The sequence below is a fragment of the Sminthopsis crassicaudata genome, chromosome 2 (genome assembly GCF_048593235.1).
Source record: "Sminthopsis crassicaudata isolate SCR6 chromosome 2, ASM4859323v1, whole genome shotgun sequence".
Lineage (NCBI taxonomy): Eukaryota > Metazoa > Chordata > Mammalia > Dasyuromorphia > Dasyuridae > Sminthopsis > Sminthopsis crassicaudata.
Window position 1 is genome coordinate 359,997,171 of NC_133618.1, and position 18,033 is coordinate 360,015,203.

The 18,033-nt window shown below is 41.3% G+C and overlaps 1 protein-coding gene across 10 annotated transcripts in view; it reads right to left on the minus strand.

The window, feature by feature from the left end:
• The window catches only part of TCF7 (transcription factor 7), a 126,173-nt gene extending 112,367 nt beyond the window's left edge, over window positions 1-13,806 (minus strand). For 2 of the 10 annotated variants that reach the window (XM_074290925.1, XM_074290926.1), the window contains exons 1-3: window positions 13,221-13,806; window positions 12,780-12,846; window positions 11,956-12,152 (exon numbers count right to left, since the gene is read on the minus strand). In XM_074290925.1, coding sequence (XP_074147026.1) covers window positions 11,956-12,152; window positions 12,780-12,846; window positions 13,221-13,436 — 480 coding nt within the window. In that variant the 5' untranslated portion in view covers window positions 13,437-13,806. The remainder of the gene's footprint in view (window positions 1-11,955; window positions 12,153-12,779; window positions 12,847-13,220) is intronic. The other 8 variants (XM_074290928.1, XM_074290921.1, XM_074290923.1 and 5 more) reach the window with 5 other exon arrangements.
• Window positions 13,807-18,033: the final 4,227 nt, after the last annotated feature.

An 18,033-nucleotide genomic window follows, 5' to 3' on the forward strand; every position in this document is an offset into this window, starting at 1 on the left:
AATAGTTAACACTATTTTCTCAAAGAGCCAGACTCAAAAATCCCATTATCATCTTAGATTCTTTCATATGCATCATTGCCTACATCTAATCAATTGCCAAGTCCTATTAAATATACCTCTGTAGCATCTCTTAAATCCATCCTTTCCTTTATCTTTACATTGCCACCATACTAGTATCAGTCTATACTATTACAATAAATTTCTGATAAGCCATCTTCTCTTTAATCTTGCTTCCTTTCTAATTTTTTGTTACCTGGATAATCTTTCTAAAAGTGTATCTTAGAAGACCAGGGACCTCTTCTTTTACCCTGAAAAAATCTGATAAATACCTTTTGGTTAGATCCTGATTATTTTTGTTATTGTTTTCCTGACTCCAGATCTAGCACTCTAACCAGTATACCACCTATATGACATAAATACTCCAGAGTTCCCCTGATACCACTGCCATTTTACCTGCCCACTTCCAGATAGGACTGTCTGCCAAGTCAGCTGCAGTCAGATTCATATGGTATGGAAAAGTTAAGAAGCAAAGGCTCCTGAGACCCTGGACCCTAAGAGAAGAGATGGATGGCAGCTGTATAGAATCCCTTTAGGATTCAGGAACACCTCATCAAAGGAAACAGCTTCCTATCTCTATATGACCTACAGTAGATAGAAAGGGTCCTGTATAGTTGCCAGTCTTACTATGAAGCCAGAGATTAAAATATAGTGTCTTCTGGCTATCTAGGTGGGCTTCCTCACTGAGACTATTTTAATAGGAAGATCCAAATCTGCTCCAAGATTACCTGTTCATCCTAAGACAGCTCATCACAGACACCAGTCAGGAAGAACTGAGTTCAAATATGGCTTCAGACACTTACTAGCTCTATGACCCTGTACAAATCACTTAACTGATGTTTGCCTCAGTTTCTTCAACTATAATGTAGGAATGATTTACAAATTACATTGCAAGGCTTCTGTGAAGATCACAAATGAGATAATATTTGTAAAACATTTAGAATTGTGTCAGACACATAGGTTAGCAAGAGTAAGAGAAAAGTGACTGTGAGAGAGAAAGGCAAGCAGACACAGCTGCTACCTCTTCTATCAAACAGCAGAGCAGTGGGCTATATTTTATTCACCCACTAAGTCCTCACTCCTTCTCCTGGCATCTCCTTGTACTTCAGTTTGCAATATGTAAAATGAGATGAATGGGCATAATAATGGATTAGAAAGGTCTAAATAGTTTTATGGTTCTTGGGATATCATACAGAAACATTGATTAGAAAGGCAGTGTCACCAGCAGCAGTTTAAGTATGACTAATTCCCCCATAGCACCCATGACCTAAACTTATATTGAAAGAATTGTATCATATTGCTCACTGTCTTGGGAAGGAGAGAAGGGAGGGAGAAAAAATGTGGAATCAAAATCTGACAAAAATGAATGTTTAAAACTATCTTTATATATAATTAGAAAAGTAAAATACTATTGAGGGGAAAAAAAAGAAAAGAAAGAAAGAATTATAGAAGGTAGATATTGAGATCTACAGAGCCCTTAAAAAGCTTTCTCAAATTTTTGTATTATTTTGTTTTTGGCCACGATTATTTCCTTTGAGAGAGAAATAATAAGAAAAATAATGCAATAATTCACCTTCACATAGCTGGGCTAAGGTCATTACAAAGTTTCAACATAGTTAGATTGAATATTATTATCTCCAAATCTCAAAAGTGAAGTGATTTTTGAATTGTCTCAAAATAGTAACCATCAGAATGAGGATTGAAGTTTGGTTTCTCTCTTGACGCCAAGTTCAGTTTTCATTCAATTTAAGATGGGAAGCAAGCATGAATCAGAAGATAAAAGTGTATCTTAGAGGACCAGGGACCTCTTCTTTTACCCTGAAAAAAATCTAATAAATACCTTTTGGTTAGATCCTGATTATTTTTGTTATTGTTTCCTGTTGAATATAATTTGTTTTGCATTTCAATTTTTTTAATATTAAAAAATTGTTCAACCTATTCATTCAAGGAAAGAAGAAGTTGTGCTGAATGGAAAAGAAAATACTCCTCTCTTTTGTCCATAACCACTAGATGAAGATGAGTAACTTAGGTATTGCAGAGTAAGATCTAATTAACTAGGTTGGCCCCACAGAAGAGTTACCTAAAGTTTCAATTGTAGATGTCCATTTCTAAGATCCTGGTAGTTTGGAATGGAGACTTGTCTGAGCTTGCAATGTCATCTATAAAAGCTCTTGCCTTTACTCTTTTAGCTTATCTTTCCAACTCCACTTCCCAAAAGTCCCCAGTGCCAGATGAAGAATTGTTTGACTTTACATATGATGAATGCAGACTAATCACTCTGCTACACATGACACTTCATTTCTCTTCTTTGTTTTTGCATTGGCTGTTTCCAGGCCTGGAATGATCTCTCTCCTCATCTCTTAATTTTTCTCTTTCTTCATTCAAATGCCATCTCAAATTCCACCTTCTGTGAAAGACTTTTTCTAATCTCCCCCACATAGTGTTTTCTCTCATTTCCTTCCAACTACTCTGAACACATAATTGCATGTACCTAGTTATTTGCATTGTGTCTTCCCCATAAGAATGAGTTCTTTAAAGCAAGAACTGTTCCCCCTCCCCACCTTTTTTTCCTAACTCTGGAGTTTAGCATAGTTTCTGGAACACAGCAAGAGCTTAATAAAGGTTCTTGTTAACTTGACTTGACTACCTGGGAATTTGTATGAAATAAGCTTCCATGCTTCTTAGATCATAAAGTAACCTTTGACTGAGAATTGGCTAAATTTTTCAAAGCTCTTTGTAAGCCAAGGAAATGAAGACATTCATGAAATATGTTATGGATTATGTAAATCACATTTTTTGAGTTATGGGAGTATGATGATGTAAAGCTATGTTTAACTGATTAACAACATCCTCTGTTTGTTTTCCCTCCCTCATTTCTGTCTGTCTCAAATCTACCAATCTTAAAGACCCCTCCCCAGCTCAACTTCTGCCTTTTCCATGATGCTGCCTCTGATCTTTCTAGTAAGAATCTGAGAAGATCCTCTGAGTTCCCATAACACTGTTTTTGCACTTATCATTTACACACTACTTCTACCCTTCATTATGGCCAAGACTGATTCATCAAATGTTTGAGACTGGATCTCAATTTCCCCCAAGTGAGGCCAGTTCACTCTCCTATGATAGCCCTATGCAACCCACTTCAGAGGGCCTTATTATGTTGTTTATTGGAATTAGGGTGGACACCCAATCAGCTTTAGCCCTACTGCTTGAATGCAAACAATCCACCAGACTAGATTTCCTTGGCAGCAAGAATATCAGCATGCCACTATGCCCAGTTGGACATGACTGAAATATCTGAACAACAACAAAAACAATACCATTTGATTTTATATGAGAGATACAAGAATGGTTCAACATTAGGGAACCAATCAACGCTATGAATTATGCAGTGGATAGAGCACCACCCCTGAATTCAGGAGGACCCGAGTTCAAATCTGGTCTCAGACACTTAACTCTTCCTAGCTGTGTGACCCTGGGCAAGTCACTTAACCCCAGCCTCAAAAAAAAAAATGTTGGCATTAGCAATAAAACTAGAGAAAGAACTTAAAAATGTAAAGACAGGGAAAGGGGAGATGAAATTATCCCTAAATTTTTTTTGACAACACGATGGTTTATTCAGAGAATTTTCATGAATCAGAAAGATACTGAGACAATTAAAAGCTTAAGTAAAGTCACAGGCTACAAAACAAAGCCTCAACAAAATTAAGTCATTATATAAGAACAAAATTTAAGAGCCAGTGATAGAGAGGAAAATTCCATTTAAAACAACTACTACATGCATAGAATATTTGAGGCTCAATCTATCAAAGGACACAAAATACTCGTACAGATTAAATTATTAAATGTTCCTTTAAGAAAGAAAGAACAACTTACATAGCTACAATAATATTCATTGCTCATAGCTGGGTTATACCAAAACAATATATCAACACTACTAAAGTTTTCTGTTTGGTTTCCGTTTTGGGGGCAAAGTAATTGGGGTTAAGTGACTTGCACAAAATCACACAACCAATAAATGTCAACTCAGGTCTTTCTGACTCCAGAGCTAGTGCTCCATCCACTGTGCCATCTAGCTAGCTGCCCCAAAACTAACAAACTTAATTTGCAGTTTTAACTCTATAACAATCAAACTATCAAAAGGCTACTTTATAAAACTTGATTAAAAATAGTAATAAAATTCATCTAGAGAAACAAAAGATTTTGACAATTGAGAGAAATAATGAAAAAAAGGTAGGAATGAAATAGAACACATGTCCCAGACTTCAAATTATATTACAAAACAGCAGGCATCAAAACCATTTGGTACCAGTTGAAGAACAGAAAAATAGTTTGATAAAATGAACTAGACAAGGGAGAACCAGAAAACATGGACTTTAATAACCCAGTGTTCAATAAGCTGGAAAACATAAATTACTTAGAAAAGAACTCTCTGATAAAAACTGTTAGGAAAACTAGAAAGCAGTATGGCAAAATTAGGCATAGATCAACATTTAAGACAATATTCTACAATAAAGTCTAAATGCATACATAGCCTTAATATTAAAAAAAATCATACCATAAAAATTAGAAGAGAAGTAAATCATATATCTTTTATAACTATGGAAAGGAGATGTATTTTTAACTAAATAACAGATAAAGGCAATTATAAAAGATAAAACAGGCAACTTTGAGTAAGTGAAACCTAAAAGCTTTCTGTTAAAAAAGAAAGTGGTTCAATGGGGGAAAAATCTTTGTTTCAGATTTTTCAGATAAAGTTTTAGTATAAAAGCTTTATAGACAACAAAAAAATATACTGAATGCTAAAAGCAATTTTCCAATAGATAAATAGGTCAAAGGATGATGGACAAAGATGATTCTCAAAAGAAGAATTTTCAGTTATTAACAACCATATGAAAAAATGTTCCACATCACTAAGAGGGAAAAGAAGTAAAACAAGACAATCCTGAAGTTGGAAGGACTATTAATCACTACAACAATTCTAAAAAGCAAATAAGAATTATACAACTAAAATAATTAAAATGCCAAAATACTTTAATCCAGAGTACTACCAGACTTAATCATCAAAAAGGTTGTTGATAATAAGAAAGTCTCCCCACATCAAAATAATTATAGTAGCACTTTTTATGGTAACAAAGAATTGGAAACAAAAACAAACTGTAGTATATATGAATGTAATGGAATATTATTGTATTGTAAGATATGAAAAATATAGTGAATGCAGAGAAGCATGGAAAGACCTATGTGAACTGATGAAAACTGAAGTAAATAGAGTCAAGAAAACAGCATGACCAGAACAATGTAAATGGAAAGAGCAAACAAAATCAGAAAAGTGAATGCTGAAATATAATAAAGAGTGAGCATGGTATTAAAGAAGAGAAATAAGAAGATACCACTAACCCAATCCTTTGCTGAAGTAGAATGTCCATAGATATTATATAATGCATATATATTTTTTCCCTTTTCTTTCTTTCTTTTTGGGGTTAAATGACTTGCCCAGGGTCACACAGCTAGGAAGTGTGAAGTGTCTGAGACCAGATTTGAACTCGGGTCCTCCTGACTTCACGGCTGGTGCTCTATCCATTGTGCCACCTAGCTGCCCCATATTGCATATATTTTCAAACTTTTTTGATTTATTGTTAGATTTTGCTGAATTTCTCACCAATTTTAATTTTGAGATATCATTTATTACATAGTATGGCTCCCTGGAAAAGGGAGAAGGAGGGGGAGGAATACTGGGAAAAATTCTGCTATTAAAAAACAAAATATAGCAATAAATAAAAGATTTTAACAATCCTTAAGTGAACTGTTTCGGTAAGTAGGGAAGCAGATTATAAGGGGCTGAGAATTGAGGCGGGGGTAAGGAAGTGAGGGGCAAATGTAGAGGATTCTTTTTATAAGTTTGGCTTGAAAGGGGAAAAGAGATATAGGATGTTAGCATTGAGGGTAACGCAAAGTTTAGCTAAAATATTTTTTTTTGTAATGAATGAAACAACTGCATATGTTTGCAGGCAATCAGAAAACAATTGAGAGATGGGGAGAAAATGAAATAGAGTGGGAGAAAATCTAAACATACAGACATAAGATATTCTCTTTAAATCAGATAATTGAGTATCTTTTCTTTTTAGTTGATTACAGCTACCCAGACTATTGTGTGAACTTGAGGCCTCTATCTTTGTGGTCACCTTCCAAATATCAAGAAATTTACTTCTAGTACAAAGTGCTAAGTTTCCTGACAGCAAATAAAGTATGTAGAGAGCTCCCCTCCTAAGATCAATCTCCATCTAATGTCTTCAAATGACTTGATTTAATTATGAGAATCCCTTACCAGATAAATGGAAGGTTTTCCTTCATAACAGATCAATGTGACCAAAGTGACAATTATCTTTACCAGTCCTAGTTCTCCTCCCAGGTCACAGTCAGGGAGAAAAACATTAAGAGATGGTTACTAGTCTCAGCTAGTTTTTTGTTGTTGTTGTTGTTGTTGTTGTTTGTTTGCTTTGCAAATTTATTTTACTATATCTAAATGAGATTCAATTAGTATGAAAAAAAAGCAACTTGATTCTGAATTCCCTATTTTTTTTTTGGAAGGAGGAGGGGAAGGAATAAACATATACTATTATATGCCTGATGCTGTCCTTAGCATCTTACAAATATCATTTCATAGCAGGTACTGTTGTTTATTAGCACCATTTTACAGCCCAGAAAACCAAACCAAACAGTAATTATAGTGACTTACAGGGACCACACTGCTGGTAAGCATCTGAGGCTGGATTTGAACTCTAGTCTTCCCAACTCCAGGCATAATGCTTTGTCCACTGAATGCCCTAGCTGCCTCTCAAGACTAACAGACTAATAAGAGGCTAGTACTTTTGAAAAATCTCTGTTCCATTTAAATAGGGCCTAAGATAATCAACTAGGCACTCAATTTGTTTTTCAAGGGTATGTGCATTTTAATGTATTATGGTTTACTTATTATTATATTAAGGTTTGCTCACCCTATGTTCCTCCTAATGAAGATACATTATTCCTTTTTCATTTCTTGCCCACCTTCTTGTGGCGACCACCTTCAGTTCTTAGCCAGATACCTGTCCATTTCCAAGATCTCAGACAAGAAGCCCCTAGCTCTTCCTCCTTTCCTCAATGGCATTAATGAGCAGGTAGAGGGAAGGAGGTGTCACCTATTTATCTCTGCAAGAGGATATAGTGAAGGACGGGAGTGGGGGAGACATCTGCTGATGGATACTCTGAGAATATGTCTTATTTAAAAGACAAATGAGAACAATGGGGGAAGCATGGAGAGAGCTGGCAGACGGAAGCCATCCTTTAAATCTCTTCCCTTCCATTGTGCTCCCCCCCTTACTGAGATCACAAGGACCCAATTTCACTCGAAGAAACTATAATTGTAGGGACAAGAGTCAAAGGAATATATTTTTCAGGCCATCAAAGATAGTAAGCCCCCTAGCCACTGGCACTACTGACCAACGAACCCATTCATATATGCTAGTGTATTTCAGGTTCAGTCTTAATAATGGTGATGATGATAATGATGATGATAGCTAGCATCTATATAATACTGACTACTGCCAGATATTATGCTAAGTACTTTAAACATATCTCATTTTACCCTCATAACAACCCTGGAAGTAGGTGCTATTATTCTCCCCAATTACAGTTGAGGAAATTAAGACATGGAGAAATTAAGTGACTTGCCCAGGATCACACAGTTAGTAAGTATCTGAGTCTGGAGTTGAACTTAGGGGCTTCCTCACTCTATGCAGTGCTCTATTTACTTCACCACTGTGCCTTTTCTAATGTGTTCACAGTCAGACTCAAGCGAGAACCGGTTCATAGAATCACAAATTGAGAGATGGAAAGAATCTTAGAAGACATTTACATAACTTTGTCTTTTTGAAGATGAGGAAAGTGAGACCCAGAAAGGTCTAAGGTTACATGGGTAATATTTTAATCCAAATCCAGGGCACTGTGGGCTAAGCTATTTTCAGAAAAAGTTGATTAAACTCATCCTGTTTCCCTAGATTACACTTTATGCTGCTGATGAGATCAATAAAATATGTCTGTGTATAATATGTGAATCTGCATTAGGGGGCCTCTTCTAAAGAAGTACTTTCATTAGAGGCAATATATTTAAATGGCATTACCAGGACTCTGAGTGTGGGAAGAGTGGACAACTTCAATTTCCTAAGCATAGCAAGAGACGAATTTGGCTGACATTAGCTTCAGAAAATCTGGACTCTGCCCCTTAACTTTCTGTTATCTTTAGGTAATGAGGAGCTAGGAGGTGCAGTGGGTAGAGTGCCAGGCCTAGAGACTGGAAGATTCTTCTTCCTGAGTTCAAATCTGGCCTCAGATACCTAGAAGCTGCATGACCCTGGGCAAGACATCTAATAACTCTTCTTGCCTTCGTTTCCTCATATGTAAAATGAGCTGGAAGAGACCAAGACAACCCCAAATGGGGTCATAAAGAGTCAGACATGATGGAACAACAAGAACACCTTGGGTAAATCTAAGGATTTTTCTAGACCTCAATTTTATCATTTAGAAAATTAAGAGTTTGGATTAGATGATTTCCGAGGTCAATTCTGATTGAACTCTGACTCTATAGCCAAGAATTACATTCTTTCCTAAAGGCTTTTCCTAAAGGCTTGCACTTGGCTTTTATCCTCATCCAGGTAGTACAGTTGCTATTCAGTCTTCTAATCTAAAATCCTTTAAGAGGTCTTGACTTCAGTATCTATTTTAGCAGTGTTTCCAGTGGCACAATCACAACCCTTCTCATTCTTTGATTCTTAAAATAATTGCAGACATTTATATAACTCTTTAAAGCATTTCTGCATAGTTCTGTCAGGTCAGGACTATGGTTATTACTCATCACCCATCTTATAGATTACAAAACAGGCTCAAAGAGATCAAGTGATTTGCCAGTGATCTCACCTGATTAGAGATGGACTCTGAAGCAAGATCTCACCTCACTCTAGGTCCAGAGTTCTTTCAAGTACGAAACACTATCCTCTTCTCATGTTCTTCCATACCTCCTCTTTAAATGATCTATCAAATGTGCTGGGAGTTTACAACTTTTCTAAATCAGAGCTTTGCTTTGTAGCTACTCATGACTAAGTTTCATATAAAGACATTTATCTTCCATAGAATCATACAATATAGAATGGTTGAAGGAGTAGAGATGCCATCCTTGGGGTTTTCTGGGCAAAGAAATTAGAGTGGTTTGCCATTTCTTCTTCCAGCTCCTTTCACAAAGGAAACTGAGTAAATAAGGTTAAAGTGATTTGCCCATGGTCACAGAGGTTAATGTCGAGGGTTAGATTTGAACTCAGCTCTTCTTTATTCCAGCAATCTAATTATGCCATCTAGCTACTCGATCAGGTTATATAGTATATATTATATGTAAACTTACATATATGTATAGTCTCTAGCACATACATCTATAATTATATATATGTATATAACATAACATCCTTTCAATTATATTTAGCTCAAACTAGGTTACTGGTATTGCTAACCACCTTAAGGATTAGAAAATGATATTCTCTAATCTATAAGCAAATAGTGTTTATAAAATGCTTCCTGATGGTGTCCTTGTATTGTTATCAGCTAGCAGAGACCTGACTTTATGTATAATCACCATTTGGTGGTTCCTTGGATTGATAATAGTTTAAACATTCTTCCCTATAACTTCAGTTGTGTTATCAATTACTTCAGGATCTCATACATATAAAATCCTCTGGTTTTCAAAGCCCTTTGTAATCTGGCTCCCTATTTTCCCAATCTTCTTATACAGTATACCCTCCTCTTTCCACTCCACACTCTGAAATCCATTAATACTGACTTCTTTGCTGCTTCTCACACAAAACACTCCATTTCCCAGCCGTGGGCATTTTCATTGGTTGTCCTTATTGCTTGTAATTCTCTCCCTCTTCATTTCTTTCTCTGCTTCTGTGATTTCCTTCAAATCCCAGCTAAGATTCCAACTTTTACAAAGTCTTTTCCTATCCCTCTTAACACCTCTTCTTTGTTGGTGATCTTCAATTTATCCCGCACTGTATATGTCTCTTTGTATACTCTTGTTTGCATATCTTTTCCCCCAACAGTCTGTGAGATTATTGAGAGCAAAGAGAATTTTTTGCCTATTTAAAAATAAACGTTTTTCAAATCTGGTCTCAGACACTTAACACCTCCTACCTGTGTGACCCTGGGCAAGTCACTTAACCCCAATTGCCTCAGGGAAAAATGTTTATTAACATTTTTCTATCAAGATAATGCCCTATCTAGGATAAAGAAAGGTGAAAGTCATACCAAGCTCTTCCAAATGACTAATTCCAAATCAGTGGAGTCTGAATTAAGGAGATTTAACGTAGTAAGTGACAATTGAGCACATACCCACTTTAAGAAAATAAGGTTTCTGGCAATCTAATTGTCCAAAAATTAGGAGATGATCTAAGAATCTTTCTGAAGATTTTTAGTTATTAAAGGACCTGCTGCCAAATTCCTTTAAATAATAAACTTCCTTGGTATACTATAAATAGGAATCAATTTATGAAAATTAAATTTATTAGGCAAAAATGCAGAAATATATACATTATGCCAAGATGAGCTTATGTATACATATAAGAGTTCGCTAGGTAAAGACATTTTAGAGATAATCTTCTAATCCAACCCTCTATTTTTGCAAATGAGAAAACTGAGACCCAAGTGACTTGTCTCAAGTAAAGAGTAGGGTCCAGCATTACAAAAGTATTCCACTTCAATAAAAGTAACAAACAAATTTGCTCAATCCATCCCAGCAGAGGAGACCCAATTCCTAGATTCTTACATAGGGATTAGAGAATAGGAAGGAGGCTGACTTTTTCACAAATTAGCTGTCCCTCCCCCAAAAAGAGTCCAGCTACCAATTAATGAACTAATAAAAGACAGGGAAAATTAAATTTCTCTCAGAAGAGTCCCTCACGCTAACAGAAATAGAAACACATACATACACATATATCTTACTGGCTGGGCATATAGGGTCTATTTCCCAGGTTTCCCCAAACAGCGGGCAGCTGGATTAGCTTGGGTGCCCTAACTCTGAGGGAAAAGGGTGTGTTCTTGGCAGAGGCCTTCTGCTATAATAGCTGGGCTCCTGGCAGACTCTGGCTCTTACCCTGCTGTTTTGCACATCTCTGAAGCTGTACTCAAATCAAAGATTCCACTGTAAGTACTAATGCCTGCACAGACATAGCAAAGAACTGTTCCCATCCTCCTCCAGCTCCACTCTCCAAATTTATCAAAAGTGACCCCATAAGAAATCTAAGTTTCCTAAAATGTAAAATTCCTCAAAGCCTATACATTGTAATTTATATAGCTTTGTTAGTTTTAAAAAATGATAGAAGTAACTCCCAGTTTTAATTCTGATCCTTCTGAGTGGGGCAAGGAAAGAATTCTTTAGAGGAATTTTTAATCACCTTTCTTGGCATAACCCTTCAGCTCCGTTCAAACTTTCAAAGATTTTGATAGATCTTGAATTTAGAACTGAGGTAAAGCCCTCTGACTTTGTTAACTCCAATGCTGTCACTGGAAATAGGGCCTATATGTATAGCGGGTAGGAGAAGTCCCCTAGTTGGAAATACAATTTTCCCTTCTGCTCCTTATCTCCACGAGTCATCTGCTGGAAATAGGATTTGAGAAAGCCCACAGAAAACTGGGTCTCCTAGAAGTGCATCAGGCTCCTAGTCTAACTTGGGCTTAAGACCCTTCTTGGAAGTTTTTTTTGTTTTTTTGTTTGTTTTTCCGTCTTTCCTTCAGTGAACAAATGTTCTCCACCTGGTCAACATAGTTAACCAAAGAGCGTCAAAGCACTAGGCAGAGTGAAGACAGGACAAGACTCACCAGTGACTGTCCAGCCCCAGTGACTACTCCAGTTCCAGTCCCAGCTCCTGCTCCAGCTCCTGTCCCAGCTCCGGCTCCAGCTCCGGCTCCGGCTCCAGCACTTACTCCGTTGCCTGGGTAGTGCACCAGCAGATTGTAGCCTGAATACACTGACTCTTTGTACATCCCGACGCCGCTGCTGTCCTGGGCCTTGAGGCCTGAGAAACCAGAGGCTGTAAGACACACTGTCCCTCTGGAAGTGGTCAGGGGAAAGGAGGGAAGAAGGGGATCTTTCTGCCTTTTCTTAAGATAAAAATATTTTTAAAAGAAGCGGCCATGTGGATTCTTGGGGTGTGTGGAGTCAGTGGAAACAGAAGCATGGAAGGAGGGGAATTCTGCCAGGATTAAAATGTCTGTCTTGGGGAGCCCGAAAAATCACCCAGCTCTGCAGGCTTGGATCCCCAAGTTAATCACCCATCCCCAATCCCCTCCCTGGCCAGCTATCGTATCTCCAACTTTTTCCCCAGAAGTACCTCAGCGTTTCAAGTCACCTGGGGTGGAGGTTGGGGGGGGGAGTGGGTCTGTTTATTCTTAAGAAAGGTCAGTGGACAGGAAATGACTCGATCGAGGGGGGAGCCTGCCCTGAGGACTGAAAGCCCGCCTCCAACAGTTCCCCATCTAAGCCTTTCTGACAACTCTCACTTTGATTTGGGGGGAAGGAGGCACTGCTTTCCTACATCCCTCCGGCGGTCCCCGCCCCCTCCCAGGGGCCAGAAGTGCTGCTGTAGATGATGGTGGCAATAACTTGAAAAGTCAGAGGGTAGCTGAACCGTCCCCATACTCACCTTCTTCCAAGGCATCTGGGATTTTGTCCTGGTACAGCCTCTGGGAGTTCTGAGCTCTTCGGAGCGCCTGTGAGAGAGGAAAGGGCAGAAATAGAGAAGGATTATCACCGAGGGAAAGAGATTCAGAGAAAAGGGCACAGGAAAAGAGACAGATTCAGAGCAAAAGGAGACAGAAAGACAGGGAAAGAGAAAGAAAAAAAGAAATTGATACATACATATGAGACAAGAAAGACGGCCACCGATACGGAGGGAGACAAGAAGAATAAGAGAAGTCGTGAGAGGACAGGGCAAAAATACAGTCGAGGAGCAGAAGCTGGGGGGGGGGGGGATTCCAGAGTAAGAAAGGAGCATCCAAGACTGCTCAGGAGGCGTAAAGGCACTCTCTGTAGCCCCCGGTTGCCCCCAGCTCCCCGGCAGCCCCCGCCTCGGCTTCCCCCTCACCTCTGTCTGACCCGGGCCACTCCCGGTTTGGCCGCTGCTGCTGCCCGCGCCTTCGGACTCGTTGACCAGCGAGGACTTGAGGTCAGCCAGATCCCGCTCGGGGAAACCTCCCTGGGGAATCTTCTCCTCCTGCTCGCCCTCATCCTTGAAGGCTAGCATCTCGTCTGTAGCGCCCAGGTCGTCCCCGCTGCCTCCGCCTCCGCCCAGCTGGGGCATGATCCGGCTGGAGCCGCGGGGCTCTGGCTCCTGTTCACTCTCCTCTCGGGCTCACTTTTCCACTCTGAAATGCCTGCGGAAAACTTCTGGGGCACTCTCGGGGCCTGCGGGGTGGGGGTAGTGGGGAAGGTCCTTTCTCTGCTCCTCTGCCCGGGAGGGCCGAGGTTGACCCTGTCTAGCCCACGCCGGCGCCCGGCTCCCCCCGGGGCTGGGGGAGGGTTAAAAGAACTAAGAAGTAGGGACTCTGTGAGCAAGGAAGCGGGAGGATTGGACAGACTAGAGGCTGGAGGTGCGGTAGCAGCTGGAGGCGCGGGAGGCTCGGAGTGCTGCTGGAGCTCCTGGAGAGCTCGAAGCTCCAGACATCAAAGGCGCCGCCGATGATTGACAGAGGTGGGGCGGGGCGCGAGGGGAAGGGGCGGGGCTAGGGGCCCGGACACTAACTCAAAGAAGGTGGAAGGGAGGAGTAGCCTTAAAGGGCCAGTGCTCCTATAGTGTCTAATCGGAGAGGTTTCGGAGAGATTGGGAGTGGGTGTGCTGGTGAGGGAAGGGGGACAAGTTCTGCCCTAGTTGAGTACCTCTTTCTCCTCCCAAAATTCTGAGAGTTTTCCTCACTCCCAGGGTGACCAGGTAGGGAGATAGAAAGTGATAAAGGGGAGATTGTGCTTTAATGAGGGATTCGAAAAAAGGTGGGTGGGAAGACAGTGACTTTCAGGACCAGAGAGTCCGTTGTGAAAGGCTGCAATGAAGGCTTCTCTGTCTCTGCGTATATGAATGTATGCGAGTCAGATACAGACACTCGAATCTTCTGTGCGTGGGGGTCATGAGCATGGTGTGTGTGTGTGTGTGTGTGTGTGTGTGTGTGTGTGTGTGTGTGTAAGAGAGAGAGAGAGAGAGAGAGAGAGAGAGAGAGAGAGAGAGAGAGAGAGAGAGAGAGAGAGAGAGAGAGAGAGAGAGAGAGAGAGAGAGAGAGAGACGGAGAGACAGACAGAGACAGAGAGAGAGAGAGAGAGAGAGAGACAGAGAGACAGGGAGATAGATAGAGAGACAGAGAAACAGAGAGAGACAGAGAGAGTGTGTGTCTCTGTGTCTGTGTGTATATGCGCGCGGAACCTGGAGCCTGCGAAAAGGTTTTTAGCATCCGAGCGATCCGGTGGGGACTAGGGCCCCGTAATCACAGCTCGGCGCGGGGGCGGGGGTGAGGGCAAAGACGGCGCCAATTTGTAACGGTTTAAGACACAGGCTCCCGAAATCGCTGGCCTTCTCTAGAAATCTGTTGGGACTTCGGTCCAATGGTCCAGTCTGGGCTCAGCCCCGCCCAGCCTCCGCCCAGTCCCCGCAGCGCTCCTGCTCTCCGGCCAGCAGAAAGTACTCGGGTCTTCTGGCTGCTCCCCGCCCCCAAAACGTGGGAATAAACACCTTTGCGGCACCTTTTCTTTTTTTTTCTCCTCCAGTTCCCCCGCACAGCCCGTGCCAATAAGACCAAGGCTTGCATACCCGGATTCTCGAGGCGCTGGCTGGGGCAAGAGGGTTTATAGACCGCCGGGCAGTACTTGCTCGGCCTCCTGTTGCCCCAGCAATTCTGGAGGCGGTTGTCTCAAGACCACCCAACTCTAGCTCTCTGGGACTGTATCTGTGTGCGTGTGTGCGTGTGTGCGTGTGTGTGTGTGTGTGTGTGTGTGTGTGTGCGTGTGTGTGTGTGTGTGTGTGTGTGAGAGAGTGAGTGTATGACCTTGTGTAGATGCCTTGGGCCTGGGCTCGTGGGAGCTGTAACAGAGTTTGCTGGTGAAAAGCTGGGCCAGAGATTTAGCGCCCGCCAGAGCAGAGATAAAACCCTGGCTGAGAGAGGGAAACCTGTTGTAATCTCGCCGGGGGAAACAAAGAGGCTCATTAATGCGGAGACTCTGGGGAGCCTTTGATGTTGGTTGCCGCGCAGTCACTCATTCGTCCATTTGCATTTAAACCTTCATAAAAGCTTAGTCCCGGCTTCCTTCGCCCTGGGCGAGTGAGGAGCAAAGTATAGGTTTCTATTTAAAGAAACCCGCCAACGCTGGGGCGTAGGCTTAGGGGCTGGGCTTGCTCCCCTTAGCCTTTCCTAAGTTTTGGTGATCCACGCCTGGGCAGTGACCCTAGACCTTTCCCAACCTAGGACCGGACACAGACTTTCGACGCTGACCCGAGCGTTTGGGAGGAAAGAATGAAAGGCTAGCAGATATGAGCATCTTTTCCCCGCCCCGTGCCTCCGCTTGGCTGCTAGGGCTCAAATCCAGCTAAGGAGTACGAGGGAGAAAAGAGGGATTTAGAAAAATGCTTCCTCCTCCCCTTACATATTATCAAAAATAAAAATAAACCTCAGAATCCCTAGAAAAGTGTCGTTAGAAGATACTTCCTGCAGCTGTGGTACCCACTTGTTCTTCCCAGATCGGAAACCACGGGAGTGGGTATATGGGTGTGTAAGGGACCTGAGAGAAGGGGTGTATAGAAGTGGAAACTGTGGGAGGATAAGTGCTGTGCCATGCTAATATCTGAGTCTGCTTCACTCTGATCCTAGTCTCTTCTTTAAAATGGGGACTATGTTTGAAGTATGATGTTGTGGGAGCACTCCTGTAAAGTATGATGTGTGAGACAATCGCCACATGTGGCGGCAATGTCTTCCCTTCACTAGACCTCAGATTCCAAAGATCTTATGACTCATGATATGGAAGGGGGTTCTATTGTACTTCATAAGCTTCGATCATGATTCCAGCGACCAGCTAGTGCTCTGAAAGTTGGTCTGAAGCAAAGTATGGAAAGCTTCATTCAGTAGGATGGTCTCTAGGTGACAAATTCTTTAGTCTTGGCAACCTGTGAAAAAAATAACCACCAAAAAATGAACGAGTTAAGTTGGATGTTCTCTAAAGTAGTTTCCAGCTCTTCAGACTAATACTTCTATTATTATTTTATGTATTTTTAATTTTCTTTGAAATATCAAGTGAAAACTTCACTTGGGTGGAGCTCCTACACTTTATATATATCTCCTTTGTATCTACATTCATTCATTTCCATCTATAGCTCCTGTTTAAAAACAAACAAACAGACAAACAAACAAACAAAACCTCCTTCATTCTTCCTCCATAAAAGCTCAATCTTTTTATTTTAAATGCACATTTTGATCCCAATGCAGACAGAGCCCAGCATAGTTTGGCAGGGGAGAGAGAGAATCCAGACTCCGAATCAAATCTAGTCGCTCAACTCTGTTTCACAGTTAGAAACACTAGTCAAAACCGGAAAGGGACAACGCCTCCTTCCCCCAGCCCCAGGGCACCCCCTCTCCTTTTGTTCTGGCCTCAGATCAAAGAGGCCTGGGAAAGGTTTGGTCCCTAGGCACTAACCCAGAACCTCTCCCTTTCAGGTTCAGTTCCCGGGAGTCAGAGGTGCTGACCAAATGTGCTAAGGGGAAATGGGGTTTCTGGGAGGGGAGGACTATGCATCCAGGACTATACCCAAATTTTGGAAGGGGGCAGGGTGGGCCAATGAAAGGTTCTGCTTCACTCAGTCCCTGGCCCCAGGAACCCAGAAGAGAGTGTATAAACCTGGGTGGGGAAGAATTCCAGAGATAAAGGCTGAGGTCTGTTCTTTCTTGGCCTTATAATCCCCAACCTAGAGCCTCTAAGCATTTGGAAATTTCTACTGAAAAGAGAGCTAGTTATAGTTTGCTAGATTGCCCTTCCTTTCCCCTAGCCTTGGGGGTCCAGCACTAAGAGGTTGCCACCTGGGTCCTGGGCTCCCTGCATAGGGCTGCAAGGAGCATCCATGATCCTTCCAGACTCAGCTGGATTGGGATGAAGTGGAAGTGGGAAACATGTCCTGTTTCCCTTCACTTCTCCCTATTTCCAGGACCCCCGATCACGGAGTCCAGATGTTGCTTACATCCCTTTCACAGATGTTCATGAAGATAGCTGCATTGGTGGGCATTCTACTAAAGCTAACAACTAAGCTTGGGGGTGGGGTGGGGGTGGGTAGGGGAGGTGCTTGGCCTGTTAGGGTAAGACTAAGCTTTATAAATTTTGCCTGGGTCTACAGAAAGGGTTTCTTGAACTCCTGGGAGACCTTAGTCACATGCCTTTAGTATTCTTCCCCAGCCATTTCTCTCTTTCCCAGCCTCAGTATTATCACTGACTGAGGAGAATGAAGTAGATTCTTTCACATGAAGATAATGAAGCCAAACATTTTCTTGTAAGACCAGGGCCTAGCACGAAGGGACCACACTTCCAAGAGAGTCTTTTAAGTTTTCTTCAGACAGCTGCTGTCAAATAAATCTTATAGGAAAAGAAAAGTATCTGAGGCATACAGATTATTTTGCATCTGGAAACTCGAGGAAGAACCTAGAACCTGCAGGAATTTTGCTTTTATTTTTTTCTCATATATGTTTATGCTTACTTATATGTGTCTATGTTATCTCCCCCATAGAAGGTAAATACCTTAAGGTCAGAGATTTTCATTTCTGTTTCTTTATCATCAGCATCAGAAATGATGCCAGGCACATAGTAGATACTTAATAAATGCTTATTTGTTGATTTATAAATGAAGCTGAATTTTAAAATTCCACATTATCCTAGAG